General features: G+C 38.2%; 1 protein-coding gene across 1 annotated transcript; it reads right to left on the reverse strand.

Moving 5' to 3' along the window:
* Nucleotides 1–1182: 1182 nt before the first annotated feature.
* LCA5 (lebercilin LCA5) lies at nucleotides 1183–18849 on the reverse strand. The gene is made up of 8 exons (XM_064508700.1): nucleotides 18736–18849; nucleotides 12556–12945; nucleotides 10669–11198; nucleotides 9072–9209; nucleotides 7914–8010; nucleotides 6849–6994; nucleotides 4864–5002; nucleotides 1183–3106 (listed from the first exon to the last, which is right to left on the reverse strand). The coding sequence occupies exons 2-8, from the start codon at nucleotides 12752–12754 to the stop codon at nucleotides 2301–2303; spliced, it is 2055 nt and encodes a 684-aa protein (XP_064364770.1). The 5' UTR covers nucleotides 12755–12945; nucleotides 18736–18849; the 3' UTR covers nucleotides 1183–2300.
* Between the last annotated feature and the right edge of the window lie 556 nt (nucleotides 18850–19405).

Below are 19405 nucleotides of genomic sequence, written 5' to 3' on the forward strand. Positions count from 1 at the left end.
ACAGAAAGCAGTCAGGAGAAAAGGGAAAATGTACCTATGGTGCCATTCCCAGTGGATTAATTTATTTTCAGCCTCCTAACACAGATGTATCTTTTTGTGCAAGGCAGCACAGTACTTGCTTCAAGAAAAGTTTGCTAACAGAATGTGAATGTTTGTGAACTTAAAAAGAGGCTGATAACGTGAAACAGCTTAGAAAATAGACATTTAAAACTGAAACAGCAGGGCAAGTCAATTCAGCAGGACAGTTAGAATTGGCAGATGTTAATGGGCTGACTTGCAAAGAAACAGAAAACAACCCTCCATGCACTACATGATCCCTAATAACTGCAGCGGCTATATTGTTGTTTTATGCCTTTGCATCCTCAACCACAAGAAAGAAAAGATGAACAACAGCAACAGTAGCTTCAAAAATACACTGCCTTCTTCTAGAAGGGCAGTACTCATCCACATTTAGGACAACGAAGCTAAGACAAGTAAACATCCACTCGCACACACCCACAGTTGTTTACAGACTTCTCTTGCCTCTCACAAAGCAGTATTCCCCAAAACAAGTCATGGTGGAAGAGTAACACAAAAATAAATTCACCGTTTCTGGTCAGAACTGTCCTTCTATTCTGACCCTCTATACGAACGCATGCGAAACAAACACGCCAAATTCTGCAATACCATCAGTAGAAGCAGGCCTGGACTGTAAGCAAGTAAGTGAACAGGAATTACTCTTCACTACAGACTGATTAGTGCGAATGGCCCCACACAATGGGTCTAGATCAGTGACTGATTTCCCTTCTGAATGGGGGAAGCAAATAAAGTTATTTCATGATGCAGACACCAGCTTTTCTTCTCAGAAGAACCATTCTGTTCACAGAAATCTTGACTCAAAGCATATTGAAATCATGAGAATCCTCCTCTGGATTTTAGTATGTTTTGAATCAGACTCATAGGGAGCATATCAGAGAGGCTTTTCAAAATCTATAGTTCTAATAGGGAATGACCATCAGCTGATTTTCTGGAATGGCTCTGCTATATATACTTCCTTGTCTACATCCGTAATTTAAGTACACACACCATGCAGTGAATAACATGATTAGCAGTTTTGCTACACCTCTCCCACCCCCCAGTATCAATGCTCATGAATAAAAAAAGCAGGAGAGCTTTGTGTTAAGGATGATCTACACACAAAACTTTAACTTAACTCTTTTAATAAAACGATTTGGTTAAAAAACAACTTAGTGATGACTGGAATTTTACATAAAAATTCAGAAATTACAAAAATGGCATTACATAATAAATATAACCAGAAAATATGAGAACAGTTAGACAAGTTTGGTAGGAAGATCTACAGTGGATCTATGCAGCAAAAAAAACCCAGCTGTTCCTGAGTTACTTGTGCTTCTGTTGAGGTGGTTCTGTGGTAACATGATTGTGGTATACAGTATTCTCTTTCTATCTGAGGCTCTGTGCTAGTTAAAGCCTCTTCTCTCAATTCCATAACACTGAAGTTGCACATGCCATGTCCTAACACAATTAAGAGGCTCTCCAAATGCCTGAGAAATATCTGAAGCCTAAAAGTAGTACTCCAAATCAAGAGTAGTGTACTGTGAGCAGCCTACAGGTAAAATGCCATTTCCTACCTTGGCTAGCCAGAGATGCGTGTCTAGCAGCTGCCCTGAATGCCAGTGCTGACGTAGAAAAGCTTGTTGCTTTCTTAGCCAGCTCATTCTGCAATAAATAATAATGCTCCCTTCTGAGAAGTATAATTTTACTTTATATACCATTACATATCAGTGAGTCCTAAAAAAAAAGAAAGAAAAAGAAAAAGATAGTGCAGGGAGGAAAGAGTGTGGGAAGAAAGAGAGAGAAAGAGTAAGGGGAGGAGAGAGAAAGAAGGGAGAGAGAGAAAGGGAAGGGAAAGAGAGCAAGAGGGAAGGGACAGTGCAGGAGACCGATGGCAGAGTGGGTGTAAGCCTTTTTTGACTCCTTCCTTTCCTACCCGCATCTCTCCCAGCACAGAGCAAGCATCCCTCGGGAGCCCCAAGCCACTGAATCATGACCCAATAGTCACTGCTTGATCTCTGAGGTCTGTATTTGGATATCCCATTTTACAAGAAATACACTGCAGATGGCATTAGGTTATGCTGTTCTATTAGAGTGCATCTTTCCTCTGCACATGTACCTATTTATGTAAATCATTCCTTCATAAGGCTTTACAATATATCTGAAATGTTTCAAATCTGTATCTAATAAATATTGTACGAAAATATTTTTTTTAGCATATACATATGAAAACTATAAAAATATGGTCATTGTAAGATTACTTCTTCAATTTCGTCTTCTAAAGAACCAATGGCGTTAACTACTGGCTTGCTTGTAGGGTGTTGCAAACGGTGTCTGTTTAGCTTTCTTTCTTCACTGAAAAGCTCACTGTCCCCTTTTGCTTTGATTTTACTTTTTTTATTGACAGGAAGAGTATTACTAGGATCCCAATCTATGTCAAAAGGTGTCGTATCATTACTTTTAGAAGTATGGAAGGGATTGGCACTGCTTCCAAAGAGCTGCTCCATTAAATTGGATTTCTTTTCTTTCTTACTATTGAAATCTATGTTTTCCTTAACGTTTTCTTCTAAGTGGTCACTTTTTTGATTAAGCCAGCTCAGTCTCCCTGATCCTTTTCCAAATGAAGGTACATAACTACCAAATGTTAACTCACTACTTGAATCTGAGGTCCTTGGATTTCTCAGCTTCTGCCCTTGTGTTCTTGTGGCATCATCCTCACTATCGTACTGGGGAAATCCATTAATAACCTTTTCTGGAATCTCAAAGAATTGATTAGTTTTCTCTTTTTTCTCTAGGGAGTCAGATTTTTTTGCTGTGTTTGTGTGTAGTGCGTGGGAAACAAGTTTCATGTTCATCACGTTTTGAGTTTCTCTGTCAATTTCATACATTTTAGCAAGCAGCAACTCTTTTTTTCGTCGCTCTTCCAGCATTTCAATGCTTTCTCTCTCTATTTCAAGTTTGTGTATTTCTGTCTCCATCTTTGTTTTTTCTTCTTTATCCAATAAAAAGCCACTTTCTTTTTTCATTTTGTCATATTCTTCCCTTTCCAACTCTGCAGGAAATGTTTAAACATTATTTAAAGTAATATGCCTTTAAAAAAACATGCTGAAAATAATGCAACCAAAAGCCACTGAGTTTTTAATATGCTCTTCCATGCATAGCATGGTTCTCCCATTGCAAAACTAAATTCTTCAAAAATTGCAACCAAATGCACACCAGGTTTTCTACTAAGATATAAAAAGTACACTGTCATTTTATAAAGGGATTAGGACTTTATCCAGATTTTAGGGCTTCAGAAGAATTTCATTTCTGCCAATTGCCTTCTCATTTCCTGGGTTTGAATGAGGATGAATGTAACATCACTTATTTTAATAGCTCTGACTTGCAGAGGACTTTATTTTCTTTGTCAGAATCACTAACTTCAGGACAGTTCTGGGAAACACTGTTTTTTCCTCAAGGGGAACTACTCCCATAAAGCTATGCGGATGAAAAAAGCCATAGGAAGTCATTACTGATTTTGAGTTGTGCATGAATCAAACTGCACTATCTGCTGTACACTCAAAACACCTTCGCACAAGTGTCCTGCACATCTCCACGTGAACTCATTGAGAGTGTTTGCGGAAATACCAAATGTCAGTTTGCACTGCCATAAAGCAACATGAAAGGTACAAAACAACAGTAATAAGCTACTTCCAGATAGAAATTGCAAATACTTATGTGCATGTGAAAAAGTCTCTCTTTAAAGTATTTTTCCATTAGGACACAATAGATTATACGTTAGGTCAAAGCTGAGTAACAGCTACTTGGCCACTTCAACACACTGGCATTTCCCTTCGAAAACTTAATTCAAATTGCTGATCAATGTTTCCGCCAAGTTCCATGTTATCTACTGTACTTCACACCAAGCTTGCAGAAATAACTGCAATGTTTTCAATAGTGTATGTATTTCTGTATGTAAGGTGGGAAAATATCAACTTATAGAGTAAGATGGGAAAGAGTGACAGAATCATTTTACTAAGAGACATAATAGAGCAAAGTCGTAGCTTATGTAAGTCATGCATTGATGGCAGTGGAGGTAGGAGACTTTACACAGAATTCTCCTCTGAAACTAGCTACAGATTTTTAGAATTCTTCCTTGTTATCTATAATAAGTGTTTATGTTCACTCACCACAGCCACTTAGAGAGTATTTTAACCTGACTGGATGCAGTACATCAAAAACACTTCTAAATATTAAGAGTCTTATGAATGTAAGGGATTTCAGTATGTTTCAAAAAACCAATGAGTAAAAAAAAGTAATATTAAAATGTAATGGTAGAAACCGACATCTCTCAAACAGCCACACCAAATGATTCAGATAACGACAAGTGAAAAGAGAACCTACAATTTCAAACAATACAAGTAGATAATGTACTGAAAAAATGGGCCATATTAATGAAAACAGATTTGTTATAATAACAAAAATCCCCTGCCTACCTTAATAACATCTAGTAAGTTAGAGATAACATCAGCTTTTAGCTGTTATGCCATCCCAACTTTGTAAAGCAAAGATATGTCAGGCTTCAATATTTCTTAGTGGACAGCATTTTTAGCTGTGATTGGGTGTGCAGTAGCAAAGCACAAGATACAGGTTACTCTTTATCCTGTATTTCCTTCTGATTCTGTTTGCATAACATAATTGAAAATAATCTTCCACTGTAGTGATCTCTGCAAAATCACTTTGCTGCTCTCACAAGAAACTAGTAGCCTTCTTTGATTAGTATTCTATGTTGTATTATATTTTCCAGCTTGCAGTTGCCCATTTTCTTACCATCATGCAGTTTTTGAACCTTGCCCTCTAAAGCCTGTAGTTCCTGAACATGTTTCAGTTTCTCTTCCCCTTCCCTGTCTTGGTCTCGTCTCAGGAGGTCTGCTTGCTCTTTGAATTCTTTATCTTGAGTTTCTTTTTCCTGAAATAAATTGACAGAAACCAGAAACTGATGGAGAAAAAAACAACCAACCAAAAAAAAAAAAATACCCACAGGAACTTTTATGTCCCTCTGCAATCGTATTCTTACTGCTGAACATAAAAATGAGCAAAACATCTAAAACAAAGCAGCTTTGACAACCCAGGGGTTTGGCCCTAAAACCTTATTACCTGTAACATAGTTTTATGTACCTGAAACAAAATTAATAGACCATCAACTGTATTCTGTATTACACATTTCAAAAAAAGTTGCAGCTCCAATGTCGTAAAGCAAAATTAACACCACATTAGGGTACAGTTTTCTTTAGAAGTCAGGAGCTGTCTTTTCAAGGTCTGTAATGGAAGACAGACCAGCCCCTTACTCATTTAACAAGCAAGTAATTAGTTACCTTTTATTTCCACAGTCTGATCTCTTCCCTGAAGTGAGTGGGTCATAGATTCAGGCAGTTTCACAGTGGTACTTAAACTTATTGAGTATCAAGTAATAAACACCAAAAGAGAAAGGTTCATTCTTGGCTGAAAAATCAGCTAATGATTATAAATACGTTTAAAAGGAAAAAAGTTGCAGAGAAAATATTGTCATCAGTAAAAATCACTAACAGACAGAAGTAATGGCAATGAAGTAAAGAGAAAAACGGCCTAATCTAATAGTTAGATGCTTTGTAGCTTGTGCTTTCTTTCAGAGTAAAAGAGCCCAATACATGTCTGACAAATCAATAAAACAGTTTCTGCTTAATAAACAGACAATGAAAGCAGAACTATTATCCAAAACAACCTCAAATATTTTTCATGTGCATGAATTTTGTTTTTAAAAAATGAACACCCAAAAAATGAAATTCAACATGCTTGACTTAGAAAACTGATGAAAGCACAGACTACCCAAATCTAATTTACTTTTTTAAAAGCAATGTCTATACACCAGTTCACAAGATTTGTAAGATAACATACAGTTGGACACTGCGAACTCCACTTGTACCAACTGTGCGGTTACGCAACTTACATATTGAAGTGCTGGAAGAATGCACACATTAAACTATATTGATACTTACAGAAAGAATTCTGGAAGAGAGGACGTATGAATGAAACTGTCAGTTATAAAAAGGCTTCCTTCCTATCAGGAGGCCAGTCAAGACGGCAACCATTATTATTTCTTACAAATATTCTTAGCCTCACGTAATCAAGATCAAGATTCATACAATTTGTACTAGAATTTGTCTAATTCTACCTTACAAACCTCTTTAATTTTAGTGTGAAGTCTCAAAAGTATTAAAAATAGTGAGGTACTATTTTATAATAAAAACAGAAATAGAAAAAACAAAAAAAGTCCAATCACATTCACAAAGCTGGACAAACGACAGAAGAAATACCAAAACAATGGCTATAAGAGGAAGTGTTGGATTTAGGCACTGTGAAAAAAAGCTGGAAAGTAAAAGAAATCATAATTAAGACCAAAACAAAAAAGAGACAAGGCAGCCAGCACTGTGTTACAACAGATTGTTCAAATAAGCATCAGAAATAAAGGAAAGGGGAGAAAAACATAATGAAGTCTGAAAAACTTCAAAGAAATGACAGTGGTAGGAAAAAAAAACCCCAACAGACTGAGTTAATGGTAACCAGTAAGATACAGAATATGAGGGATTAAGTGTCACAAAAGTGGAGTATGGTATGTCTATAAGTTTATAGCTCCCCTTAAATATTAAAATATCAATTAGATGTTCTGTACATTTATATTTGTATATTTATATATATTTTCTGAAATATAAACTGAGCATTAAACAGTCTGATAGGTACATTATTTGGAGCAAGTCTCAAATTTTTATAGAACTCACTATTCTGAAAAGAATCTCTTCTTTCTTATTTATTGCCTCATCACAAACAAGTTCTGATTCTGGAGAAAATTCTGCTGGTGAAAAGTATCCACTGGTTTGTACTCCTTTTGTGAGCTGTGCTCCTTTTTTAATATTTTGGTTGTTGGCTGTTAAAAATGCAAACAAAACAAGTCACATTTTCACTTAAAAATATCCTGCAATATACCAATCCCCCATTTTTAAGTATTTGCAGCAAACATAAAGGAGTATATCAGAACCAACAGAAGTGGAAAGCGTTGACAAGTTTCACATAATTGTTTTCAGTATCTGTAAACCTAATTAAAAAAACTGCATGCAAAAATGTCTACTGAAACAAATCCATAAATTAAAAACAAACTTAAAACTACTTATAAAATCATTTGGGCATATTGAACACTTGTTAAAAATCCCCACAAAATATCTTGTTCATCTTCTTATTGCTTGTCACAGAAGCTACATGTAGAGAAGCAAACTCACAAACTTAAAATTCACTTGTTTGCATCTTTAAAACATATAAATTTATCTCTATGAAATGACTTTTTTTTTTTTAAATCTGAACCTAAAATTGAATAATAGGCTATCTATACTAAAATGGGTAGCAGATAAACTGTTTGAAATGTTGGTGTTAAGTATTTAAAACAGTCCCAGAAATTCCTGCTTCTTCTTACAAGTAAATCCTACTGATAAAATGAAAACAGTCTGAGTAGGCAAACAGACACACACACATGCAGGTAGCATAAGGCTTGAGGCTGCCTTCTCACACCAGAAGAAATTACTGACTGATACTTCTGGAATATTGTGTTCTGGGACATACATATTCTTTGAGGATAAAAGGAAGTAGCTCACCCGACAGAACAGTCAAACAGACAAACATTGTGCTGTTCTTCCTGATGAGCGCTGTGTTGAAAGCAGTGCAAGGCAGTAAACGTTCCTGAACAAGCAGTGGTAGGGTTAAACACTAAATAGCGTGAATGATATAATGCAACAGAGTCTAACCTAAAAGTGGCACTATTAATTTTTATGCCTCCATTGCTTTATTCAAGTTACCTTTTTTTCTTTGTATAACATCCGTGTCTTTTCTTGGCGATAGCTTCAACATACGATTAGCATATATATTTTTTGCTTCGAGTTCTCTTTCTTTTTCCTGAGAATGAATGAAGTAGATATAGCAGAATGAGTATTTTACTTACTAGTCACTAGGAAAGCTGTAAATAAGATTAAAATACATGTTGGTAGCAGAAACTGGCTAAGGGCATCAAAAGTTAAGCCTAATGTTTTAAGGAGAATAACCACATTCTTAACTTTTTCTGTACAACTGTAGCAGTGAGAGCTTTTTCTCCCTAAAAATCATGAGAAAAATATTCTGAAAAAATACAGCATCTCTGTAGTTAAAATAAATAATAGTTATATGCTGCACAAGTGAATTTTCAGTATCGTAAAGAGTTAAAAAGTTCAAGGCTAACATTGTCCTTGTCACGTGGAGTTTTAGTACCTCAGAACAGGGACTCACTGTAATATAGAGGCAGAGACATTTACTGAATGAAATATAGAAATGAGCACTGAGTTATCAGAAATCATCTGAAAATTAAAATGTTTTCAAAATATCAAACTCTCCACAAACAAAATATTCTTAATACATGCACTCTAAACAACTGAGTTATTTATGGGTTATTAATTCTACTGGCTTGGCAGCTGGCAAGGTAGTAAACTGGTAAGCCTGCATTATATACCCTTATTTGAGACCTATGGTTTCAAAGGAACTCCTCTATGTACTTTGGTTCAGGTACCAATTTGGTATTTTCTTTCTAAAGACAAACTGATTAAGTAGAATATGATAATATTTTCAAAGTAACAATCCTTATAGCCAAATTTAAGAAGTTGGTCACATATAGGGGGCAAATACTAATTTGTGCAAGTTTAGTAAATTTAACTTAATAGTAATTCTTGGCTATGTAATTGATCTTGCTTTTCTTAACTAACTCTAACAATAATGATTAACATGGAGACATTCCTGCTCGAAAAAAAGACTGCAGGGTCAGAGAGCTGAACATTTCAATTTAAAGTGGGAAAGGAACTCACATGCAACATAATTAAGTACACATCACAATGTGCAATCACTGGTAAACTATACAAACTTAATTACAGATATTTCCAAAGATAAAATGCCAGAACATGGTCACTATCTTGTGTTGCTTGACATTTTACCTTTAGCTTCTGATTTAACTGATTCATCTCTTCTTGGAGAATTCTGTTTTCCTCATGAGCTTCATGCACCTTTTTCTTCTCAGAAAGCAGCTGTCGTTGAAAACTGCTACTACTTAGTTCAAGATTTTTTTCCAGATCCTTTAATTGAAATGATGAAATAATACTTTTTAATAACCAGAATTACTTTTTACAATCAAGGTACCAACATAAAATTACACATGTAAACCAGTATCTTGGATTCAGATGTTGACTCCACCATTACGACGTTTAGCACACCACATTTAAATCCTAATCCTAATGTTGAGGGGGCAAACAGACAGAGCATCTGCAGGTACTGCAGCTCATCCTCTGAAGTACTGAAAGGTGATTTGAGGACACAATGGGAACACACACTACTTTTCAATTTTACTAGTCTCTAGGCACAGACATGAAGAGGACCTCTGGATCTGTAAGATGAATCTCCAATTGCCTCACAGTTTAGAATTCGAAGGAAAGAGACAAGAAAAATACTCAGCCTTCCTTTACTAGAAACAAATTTGTGACTGCAGTTTCATTTTGAGACCTTGCAATACTTGTTTAAAGTGAACCTGTGATGATGACAGAAGGGAAAAAGCAGAATAACCACCCTACATTTTAAGGCGAATTTCATTTTAATATTATCCAGTACTACAGATGCTGTAATACCTGATTAGGAAACTATAGGTGCTAGATAGTGATGCTACAGGCTGAGGTTGTTTGGGTAACTCATCGTATTATATTTTGGATTTATTATTTCATGAAAGCTTAGTTTCCAGTTTAATTCTTTGGATTTCCAATACCTGTTATATCTGTAATGCATTTTAGGCTTAATTACTAATACAGATATCAACATTAACATCTTTTTAAAGACTAACTCAATTTCAGATAAAAAATATAGTACTGCATGCAACTACCAACAATTTAATAACATTTACAAAATAAAAGCAATTTTAAGTAAGATGACTTTTTAACATACATACTTGGAAATATTTTTGCTGAATAAAATTAAAATACAATGCACAAGATTCTAAAATGGGTAGCCATGAGATGTGCTAAAGTTCATTCTGGCATTAAAAAGAATTGCTGTAATTTTGTTTGACTCAGCCATCAGGCTGTGCAGAACAGAGGACGATCAAATACAGTACGAATGCAATTAGCAAAATTGAAAAAGAATGCAAAAAAACAGTTACATATTTTTAAAATTTTACAATATAGGTCTTTTAAATACCCAGAAAATGTTTTTAATAAATGCTTCCCCTTTAGAGGGATAAATTAGATGTTTAGTTAAATTATAACTGCATCCATATCTGAAACATTATTACTAGTTATCCAAAACATTTAAAAGAACAAGTCTACATTGTACACACTGACAATATATACTTAATTTGTAAATAGTAATTTGAACGCACAACCATTGAGTATATAATTATACAGTCACCTTGGAAATAATTTAATTGGTGCTATTTATGGATAAAAAGAATGATTTTCCATTTGTCCCACTACTGTGGAAAAAAAAGACAATTCATTCTTGTAAGAAATACCTGTACTTTAATTTCTTATAAAAAGTCAGTCATCTCACCTTAATTCGTTTTTCAGTGTCCTCTAGTCTGTTCTCTGCATATGCTAATTTCTTTGCCAGGTCATCTCTTTCAGCAAGGTGCTTATCTGCAGACAGCTTTTTCAGTTTCTGCAAGACAGTTTTTGTTCTGTACAGTTCATCTTCTGAATCTCTCAGTCTTCTCTCAGTGGTACGTTCTCTCTCTTGAGATTTTCGTAAGCGCTCCCTTAATATTCTAATCTCATTGCTGTGTTGAGCAAGGAGCTGAGAGATTTCGTTTTCTGTGTCTTCAAACTTATTCAAGGCTTTCTCCTGCCTGTGCTGAAGCCTCTTCAGCGCTCTGTTTTCTTTCTGCAGCTCATCTAGTTTGATGTGGAGTTCAGTCAGCTCATTTCGAAGCTCATTGATTTTCAGCAGCCTAGCAGAAAGAACTCTTTTTGTAACAAGATCTATATCTTTTGCAGGAGAATCCCTAGTGAGGCTTTGGGAACGGAAACCCCATCGTGTCCCTCTTTTGCTTGGTGCATATTTGGAACCCAGTTTCTTTGTGGCTAAGAGAGGAAAAATAAAAAGCATGTTTACTGTAAGACAATGTAATTTGTCTATCCAGGCATCCTTCTTGAAATAAAGCTCCGTCTGAAATAATTTTATTATACTTAGCAGAGACTGTAGTTTTTGTAACAGAAAACAAAAAGCATATAAAAATAGGCTTATGCTCATTTTCATAGATTAAAAAGTAGATGATCTACTGATCTAATCTTATGAGTAGTAACAGTCATATTTTGCTAATATTTGATGCTGTTGATTAAAATGCTTAAGATAGAAATACTGTATTCTTACGCATACAATATTATGTTTTTAAAATGGCAATGATTAGCTGAGCTTTAGCTAGTTACGTATTATGCAAGATGTAATTCTTCTAGACAAATGCAATAGTATTTTTGAATCCAGCTGCCATACCTACAGACAAAACAGCAATTTTAAAGGCTCAGTACAAAAAGTCTCCAAAGCAAAATTATAAATCCCATGAAAATTCAGTCCTCTCCTGAGTAATTTAGTCTTGTAATACAAGTTATTTTCCATAGAGTATCCTTATTTGGTTACTAGTAGGCATCGCTCCCAATTCTGTTTGATGTTACTATTTTATTATCAACTCCACAGATAAAAGCTAAATATTTTGTTTCTATCTTATTTGCCTCTCAAGCCACACTCAAAGAACAAAGCATATAATCCACAGAAAATAACTCTTAAAACAACTGTGTATATAGAGTATATATTTCATTAAGGTAGATCAGTGTTTGGAAGAAATACACTAAGCACCAGCTTATACTTCAGGCTTTAAAACTGGGATATGGTAGCCATGAAATACACTGTTTGCATATGTGTACAGCACCAATACTACCCCTCTCCTCCCCACTGCTGGCACTTACTATGTTTCTATTCTACCAAAAATATTCTGCAGCAAAAAACAGCTTCAAAATATTTCTTACACTTTCCTCTAAATATTTTGCATGTATACTCATCCATTCTGTGTTTGACGCTCATTTTGTCCACAGCTTGGGTAAAAAAAAAATAATTCTATGTAAAGAACATTTATGTCACATTCAGGTACGAAAAGATTAACTAATACACACTGCAGGAATGGCACCACTCACCAATGAAGTGAATTCTCATGAACCTCACAATCTAGATTTCAAAGCCTTTTCAAGAATTTCTCCAAATTAAAGGCAGAACAGAAAATTCCAATACCAAGTTTACACTTTGGACCATATACTTAAAATGGGGAATAGTGTCTTTCAAGAATGACACTACAATCACAACACCTCCATGTAAGAATATAGTCAGTTTTGGCTACATAAGCAGCTCTTGCAAGCAGTTTCAAAGGACCAGTTTCTCCTATCTACCTACCTTGGTACTGTACAAGGCTGTCTGAAGTCTGCGTTTTGTGATCTTTTTTCCCCTGGTTTGTAGACTGATAGCTTAGTGTTGGTGAGCGACCAGATGAATGAGATGCATTATCTTCATCTGAATAATAGGAGTCACTATTTTTATCCTCATCTGATTTTCTGTCATGTTCAGAATCTGGGCTCCTTACTCTTTCTCCCATTTTTAGATCTAGCTGTTTTCCAGATTTTTCTCAAAGACTGTTCATTTTTACATGAAGGACCTTTTAGTAATCACAATGGCAGCAGCTGGATTAATTCCTTGTGTTTATCATCTTCATCTCCAAAGCATGATCTCTGCAGTTCATTTTAACAAGCAGTAGTTACCATTTAGAGCGCATGTTTCTGTAACAATCTAGAGAGAGAAAAAAGTGACAATTTCTTTTGCTGTTCAGTATTTATAGTCCAGACGTGTTAAGAAAGAAAGGTAAAAAGAACTGTAAAATTATTCAGGATTCCTATAGTCTTATACCAGTTGCTTTGGTGTACTAGCTTTATTGTTTATATTAAGTGGGACAGACACCACTCTAGGAATGCTGCTAGTACTACACTCACTCCATAGTTTGAGGCACTTCACCCTCAAAAGAGAAATCAGAAAACTAACACAGCTAGAATAATAAATTACTCCCAGGTTAGAAAGAAGATAAAAAGTATTTGGAACACAAAAGAGAAGACAACTCAAAGTGTGAAACTACTCAGGAAACTGATTTACACACATTTAAATTAGGAACTGAAACAGTATTTGTACAATTAGACTAAATATTTCATATCTCAATTTCTAACAGTCTGATGATGTCAAATTTTGTGCTTGAAAATCAGTTGTCCCCTTTGTTTGAAGGACATTCTATCCCAAATGCAACTGTACCTATGTATCAGGGTACTGCATCCTTCAATACCTGCTACTTCATGCCTTCAAGAATTGGCACATATATTTCTTTCATATGCCTTACGGGAAAATCCAAATAGAGCCTTTTGCTTTTTTGTAGCTGATAAGAGAGGCCACACTGCTGGTACATAGTAAACATTACATCTGCAGTTACTTTAAGTCAGCTGTAGCAGTTGTAATAGAGAATAAGGCTGCCACCGCAGCCTATCTTTTGACGGAAGCCAAAAAATCCTCTAATCTCAAGGTAGAGTCACCTTATTTTGCATTTGCTGAGATACCTTGCATTGTGGAGCAGACGTATGCAGAATCTTACTTCTCAGTCAAAAGAATTTTCTTGCCAGCTTATGAAGCGTTTCAACCTCCCATGTCTCGTCTCCCTCACCACCCTTCATGGTTTTCAAGCCTATTTCACTATCTCCCTTCTATCCAACTTGAAGACATCAAGCTTCTAAAGGGAGAATAAATTGGACTCGCATCAGAGCCCATCAGTTCTGCCTGCTGAATGACATAACAAGCTCCTAGCCCATTTTTAAATGGTCAAGCAAACTATATCCAAATAAAGAACTGAGCAGCTTTCAATCACAACTCTTCTATACTGCAGGGCATTCGACACACCTGTAAATGAGCTGTAAATATTTCTCTATATTAGGTCACTTTGCTTTAGCAATAAAATAAACTTAGCACGCTCCTCAGCCTTCTCGTCCACTGTCTATACATGCAGAACTGCATAGCCAAGCAGAAAATAAATGTCAGCTGCCAAGACAGTTTTCATTATAAATTCAAGCCTTCTGGCCCAGTTCACTCTTAGCACACCTAACTGTCTCCACTGACTGGAATGGATTTGCCCTTATAATCTATACGGCAGGAAGCAATGGGATAAATATCCCCACACATCCTCCAAGATTTTTAGGTAGATTTCTAAACTGAACGGCTGGTGTGAAATTATTACTGAATTATTTGAAAAAGACTGTTTTCCTTTCCTTAGGGACTAACCTTTCCAAAAGTATGTTTTTAGGAACCTATATATTTTCAAAGGGGTCCAAATAAGTCAGATGCCTAAAACTTATGCCAAAAAGTATTTTGGTGAAAACTAAAAAGACCAGAAAGAAGACAAGCTACGCTTGAGATCACTCGTCTTAGGGATTGCTAAACACATGCTGGAAGGTGTCAGTCATGGAGAACATTCAAATGATCAGTAAAGAATGTTATTTTTTCTTCTACAGTAATGCAGTTATTAAATATATTTTAAAAGTATATACCTAACCATAGTCACACTATCCTGTTTGTCTCTAAATGTAGAGACGACTGTCAGAGGTGTTGACAAGTGTGAGACTAAGACCATACTAGAACATATCAGGGTGCATCCATAGTGCCAAACAGCTCCGCTCCTAAGCCCTTGTCTCAGGACCATCTGCACAGCAGTTATGTTAGTTTGCTCCTGGGCTGTCTTTTGGAGCAAGCCAAACCCAACCTCAAACACAGGCACAGTTTTGGGGATAAGTTTTTCTCTATGGGAACACAGATAAGATCACACCAGTTGTGTCGCCACAGGACAGAATTTCAGGGAACGCAACACATAACAGCATCATTATAAAAATAGTGCTCTGGTGGGCTGTAATACAGACCTTGCTTCATTTCAGGCATCCTGAATGGAAAAACCTTAAAAAACAGCCATTGTGTCCGTAGCCTTGTGGCCTATACCAAGTGTAGCATTGTCATTGCTTGTAACACACCACAGGCTTCGCGTTCAGGTAACAACATGGGTTGCAGGACTTGTCAGACCTCATCCAGACTCATTTTGGACAGCCTGGAGCTTTGTTTAGCTGTAACAAAAAATATCTAACAACCCGCTGACTATTAGATAATTTGTTTTAGCCTTTGCTTGCCTTTGTACAATTGTGTGCTGCAGCACCTATTGTTACACATATTTTTATAACTAACAGAGAGTAACAAGTGGTTATTCTGTGCAGAGTAAACTGTGACCCTTGAATAAAATGCAGCATAGAGGAGTACAGGCATGAGATGATTGCAGAGGCTTGAAAGCCCAGGCATAGGATGATACTGGGGCCCCAGGCTATAACAGCTCACCAAGGGTCAACTAGTGGTCATCAGATGGATGCAGCCTGTGGAGCCGGGTAAAACCAGTTTTATAGGAAATGAAGACAACACAGAGCAAGTACCCAACATATGTAAAACACACCATCTATAGTAAATTCAGATGTAATGTCGAACTGTGAATCTGTGAAGAAAGAGCAAGGTGTACAGTGTGTTAACAAACATGAAAAAAATGATCCCAAATTGACACAAGGTGCAGAGTAAGACAGTGCCAAGATCAAACTTCTCCCAGGGAAGGATTTGGGATGCTGATGACTTGCTGTAAAGACCCCCTACTCCCAACTGAAGCAATTGGCCTCGGGACCCAGAAGGACAGTGGATGGGCAAAGACAACACCAGAGAAACAGCTCAGTATCAAAAAGTTTATGCATTTATAATTTTAGCTGTATAGACTTTGTACTGTGTTAATATCTTGACTAATAATAAGTCTTTGGATTAATAATATGTCTTTGTTGAGACTGTTAAGATTTTAATTAGACTAACAATAAATTCTTGGCTCTGCATGTAAGATGTGTTCCCTTTCTTGTCCTTAAAAATGTTTTGAATAAAGCAAATTGGTGGGAATTCAAGCGACCTGCTCTATTCCTTGGATACAAGTATGTCTTAGGGCCACAGGGGAACACATGACATCCAGAGGAGTCCCGGATTCCTGGAATGGGCATGCCAGTTCACTCCAGAGGTTTTAACCTGAAGGGGGGAGGCAGGCATTACTCTACAGAGCAGATGCCTTTAACAGTGTAGATACAGGCAAAAAATACCCTAACTTTGCCTGCCTTCAGGACTCAAAAGGACAGAAAGAAATATCTGCACAGACTTTTCCTTGAGAAGAAAACGTATGTCAATGAAAAGAAATGGAACTGTATTGAGAAAAAAATTTAAATATCTACAATTGAGTTGTCAAGATGTCTAATTATATATACACAAGAATACTCACTTTCACTTACCGACTTAAAGCTGCTCAGTCATTTTACAGTCCCACAAGTATTCACTGAACAGGCAATAATCTTTTGGAAGAATGCTTTCATATCTCAAGAGTGTATTTAAAACAGAAAATTGTATTTTGTAAAGTAAAATGTAAAAACTGGAGGATAAGAATTATCTCTCACTTCAGTACTGAATATTCCTGGATTTTGAGAATATCCTTCTAAGCATCATTTTGACACATATAGAAACATAAATGAACAGTAATTTTTGATACATTCTGGAGGTACTTTGAGATGTAATGGACTGAAAACCAATTCAAAAAGGTGAACCAATAAAAGCTCCCTTGTGGAATCTCCAAAAACATTTTGGAATGCTCAAACGGTTTCCAGTTTTATAAATTGCTAATATTATCATACAAAACCAGAAACGTTAGTCTGACAGTTCTTGCCAAATTCAGTTACCTGCAGTTTATAAAGTAGTATCATCAGCATAAAGAATGTACAGTTTATCTTGAGAATGAACAAATCACTAAGATATTTGAGTTTTACTTCAGTTAGCATAAGGACCGTCTAATTAAGAAATGCTTTGGTTCATTGACTTTTTAACTCTTACCAACTAGTTTGAGTCGATTATATAAAAGTTCAACTTAACTCAAGTGAGGAAAATCCACAAAGATATCTATGTTCCCTTGGTACATTTAATAATTTTGTGAGGAGTGAAACATCATGGGTTGGTAATAGGTCTATTAAGTGGAAAAAAAGCTGCACACGTGCTTTTAGAAATCTAGTGCATCAAAGTCAGATCAATATAGAACATATTAAGTAAACCTGGGACTTGTACAAACTTAAGAAAGTTTTCTGTTTTCAGAATTTCACACTCTTCCAGTTCAGCAACTTTCACCTATTATTTTACATGTTTTGTATTGAAAACATGCTCAACGTTACAAAAACTAGTCCTGCTCCAGCCACTGCAAAGCAAGCGACAGAAAACAAAACAGAGAACACCAAACAACTGATGATAGAATGACAACGGCAATGACGACAGAATGCTGTTTCCCTATCACTCGTCAACACAGAAACTAAACTATTGGAATACAGGTATTAAGCAACACAGAGAAGGGAAAATTACTCAATAATGCTTCTTTCACAGCACATTCTGAGCTTAGTTCTGTAATGCAAGACTCATACAATTTTAAGTCCTTTTCAATCCTAATGCTCTTCAAAGACCACAAAAAGCTAGATGCTTTTACTTGTCATCATATGCCACTTCCCGGGTACTGCTGCCGACCTCTAACGGTCCACTCTGTTTTTCCACCTGTTCTCAGCAAGAGACAGTGAAAGTGCCATATTCAGACAAGTACAAAAGCGTCAATCCAGATTACTGAACTGCTGAATTTAAGTGCAAAGAATGACTTACAAAGAAAGCGGTCTCTCCCCTCTACCTCCAGCTATCCTTTTCACACCTAAATGCTGCAGCTTTTCCAGAAAAGGAGGGGAGCAAAGAAATTAACGCATATTGCATCAAAGTATATTCACTGACAACACTTAAACGAGAAGCAGGCATTTTATTGGGAAGCTTTCCACAGCTGCTAACTGAACTGTAACGTATTTCTTTTAAGTCCACCACCTTTCCAGGAAGTAAAATGCCACAGAGTTTTAAAAGCCAACTTTAAAGTTACTTGACTGTGTGACCATAATGCTTAATGCTACTTTCATCAGCAGATCTCAAAACAAAAAAGTTGCTATCGGCCCCAGGTGCGAAGGCCGAACAGGTAAAACCCAGGCCGGCGCTACGGCCAGGAGGGGACCAAAGGGACCTTCCTTTGCTGGGGAAAAGCTCTTAAAGAACACACACATATATGTGTATATATATATATTTTAAATTAATGCTTTCTAAAACAACTAACCACCATCCTTGAGAGCACGTTCAAACGCAACCGTTTGTTCCCAAGGGGGAGAAGGGGCCGCACGGGGAAGGCCTGTGGCCCGCAGGCGACCGGTGCTCGGCAGGAAGCTTCGACCCGCCCCCGGAACCCCGCGGGCCCGGGGCAGCTCCCGCCGCAGCCCCGGGAGCACCGGCCTGGCCCCTCCCCCCACCCGCCGGCCCGGCTCCGGCTCCGGCTCCGGCTCCGCCCCCGCGGTACCCCCAGCCCGCAGGCGACCAGGCCCGACGGCGCCCCCCACCGCCCCCTCCCCCCCGCGCCGCCGCCCCGGCCGCTACCTGCCACCTGTCTCCGCGACGCGCCGGCCGTTGCCACGCTACGCTTAAAGGGGCGGGGCGGGGCCGCGCCGCGCCGCGCCGCGCCGCGCCGCGCCGCGCCGCCGAGGCTCCCCGCGGCCGCTGCCCGAGCAACGGGGCGCAGAGGGACGCAGGGCCCCCGCTGCTTGCCATTGGCTGGCCGCCCTGCCAGCTCGGCGGCGCGCCGCGGCTCCTGGCGGCTGATTGGTGGCTGGGAGGCTGGGAGCGGCCGAGGGGCGGGCGCCCTTCCATTGGCCGGAAGCTTTAGCTCGGCTGATGATTGGCTGAGTCGCTGTGAAGGGCGGGGTGAGCGGGACGGAACGCCTCGGCGGCGGCGCCAGGTGCCGTCTCCGTCCCATGATGCTCCGGTGGCGCCTGACGGGGACGGGTGGCGCCGCCGCCGCCGCAGGGGAAGCAGCGTCTCGGGGCTGGTGCCGCCCTGCGGGTGCCGCTTGCAGCCTGCCCGGCGAGCACGGGTCGGCGGCCCCAACAGCGGCCTGTAAGGCAGGGTCGGCCGGTGCCCCAACCGGCTGCCGAAGCGCTAACATACCGAAGTGAAGCAGAACCAAGTATTTCCCGGCGGTGCCCGCGGGACTCTGGCGTCCTGTGGCGGCCGTTGGTGAACTGCCGGCGGGACGGTGCGTGCCAGAGA

Source organism: Dromaius novaehollandiae, chromosome 3 (assembly GCF_036370855.1).
Source record: "Dromaius novaehollandiae isolate bDroNov1 chromosome 3, bDroNov1.hap1, whole genome shotgun sequence".
NCBI classification, from domain to species: domain Eukaryota; kingdom Metazoa; phylum Chordata; class Aves; order Casuariiformes; family Dromaiidae; genus Dromaius; species Dromaius novaehollandiae.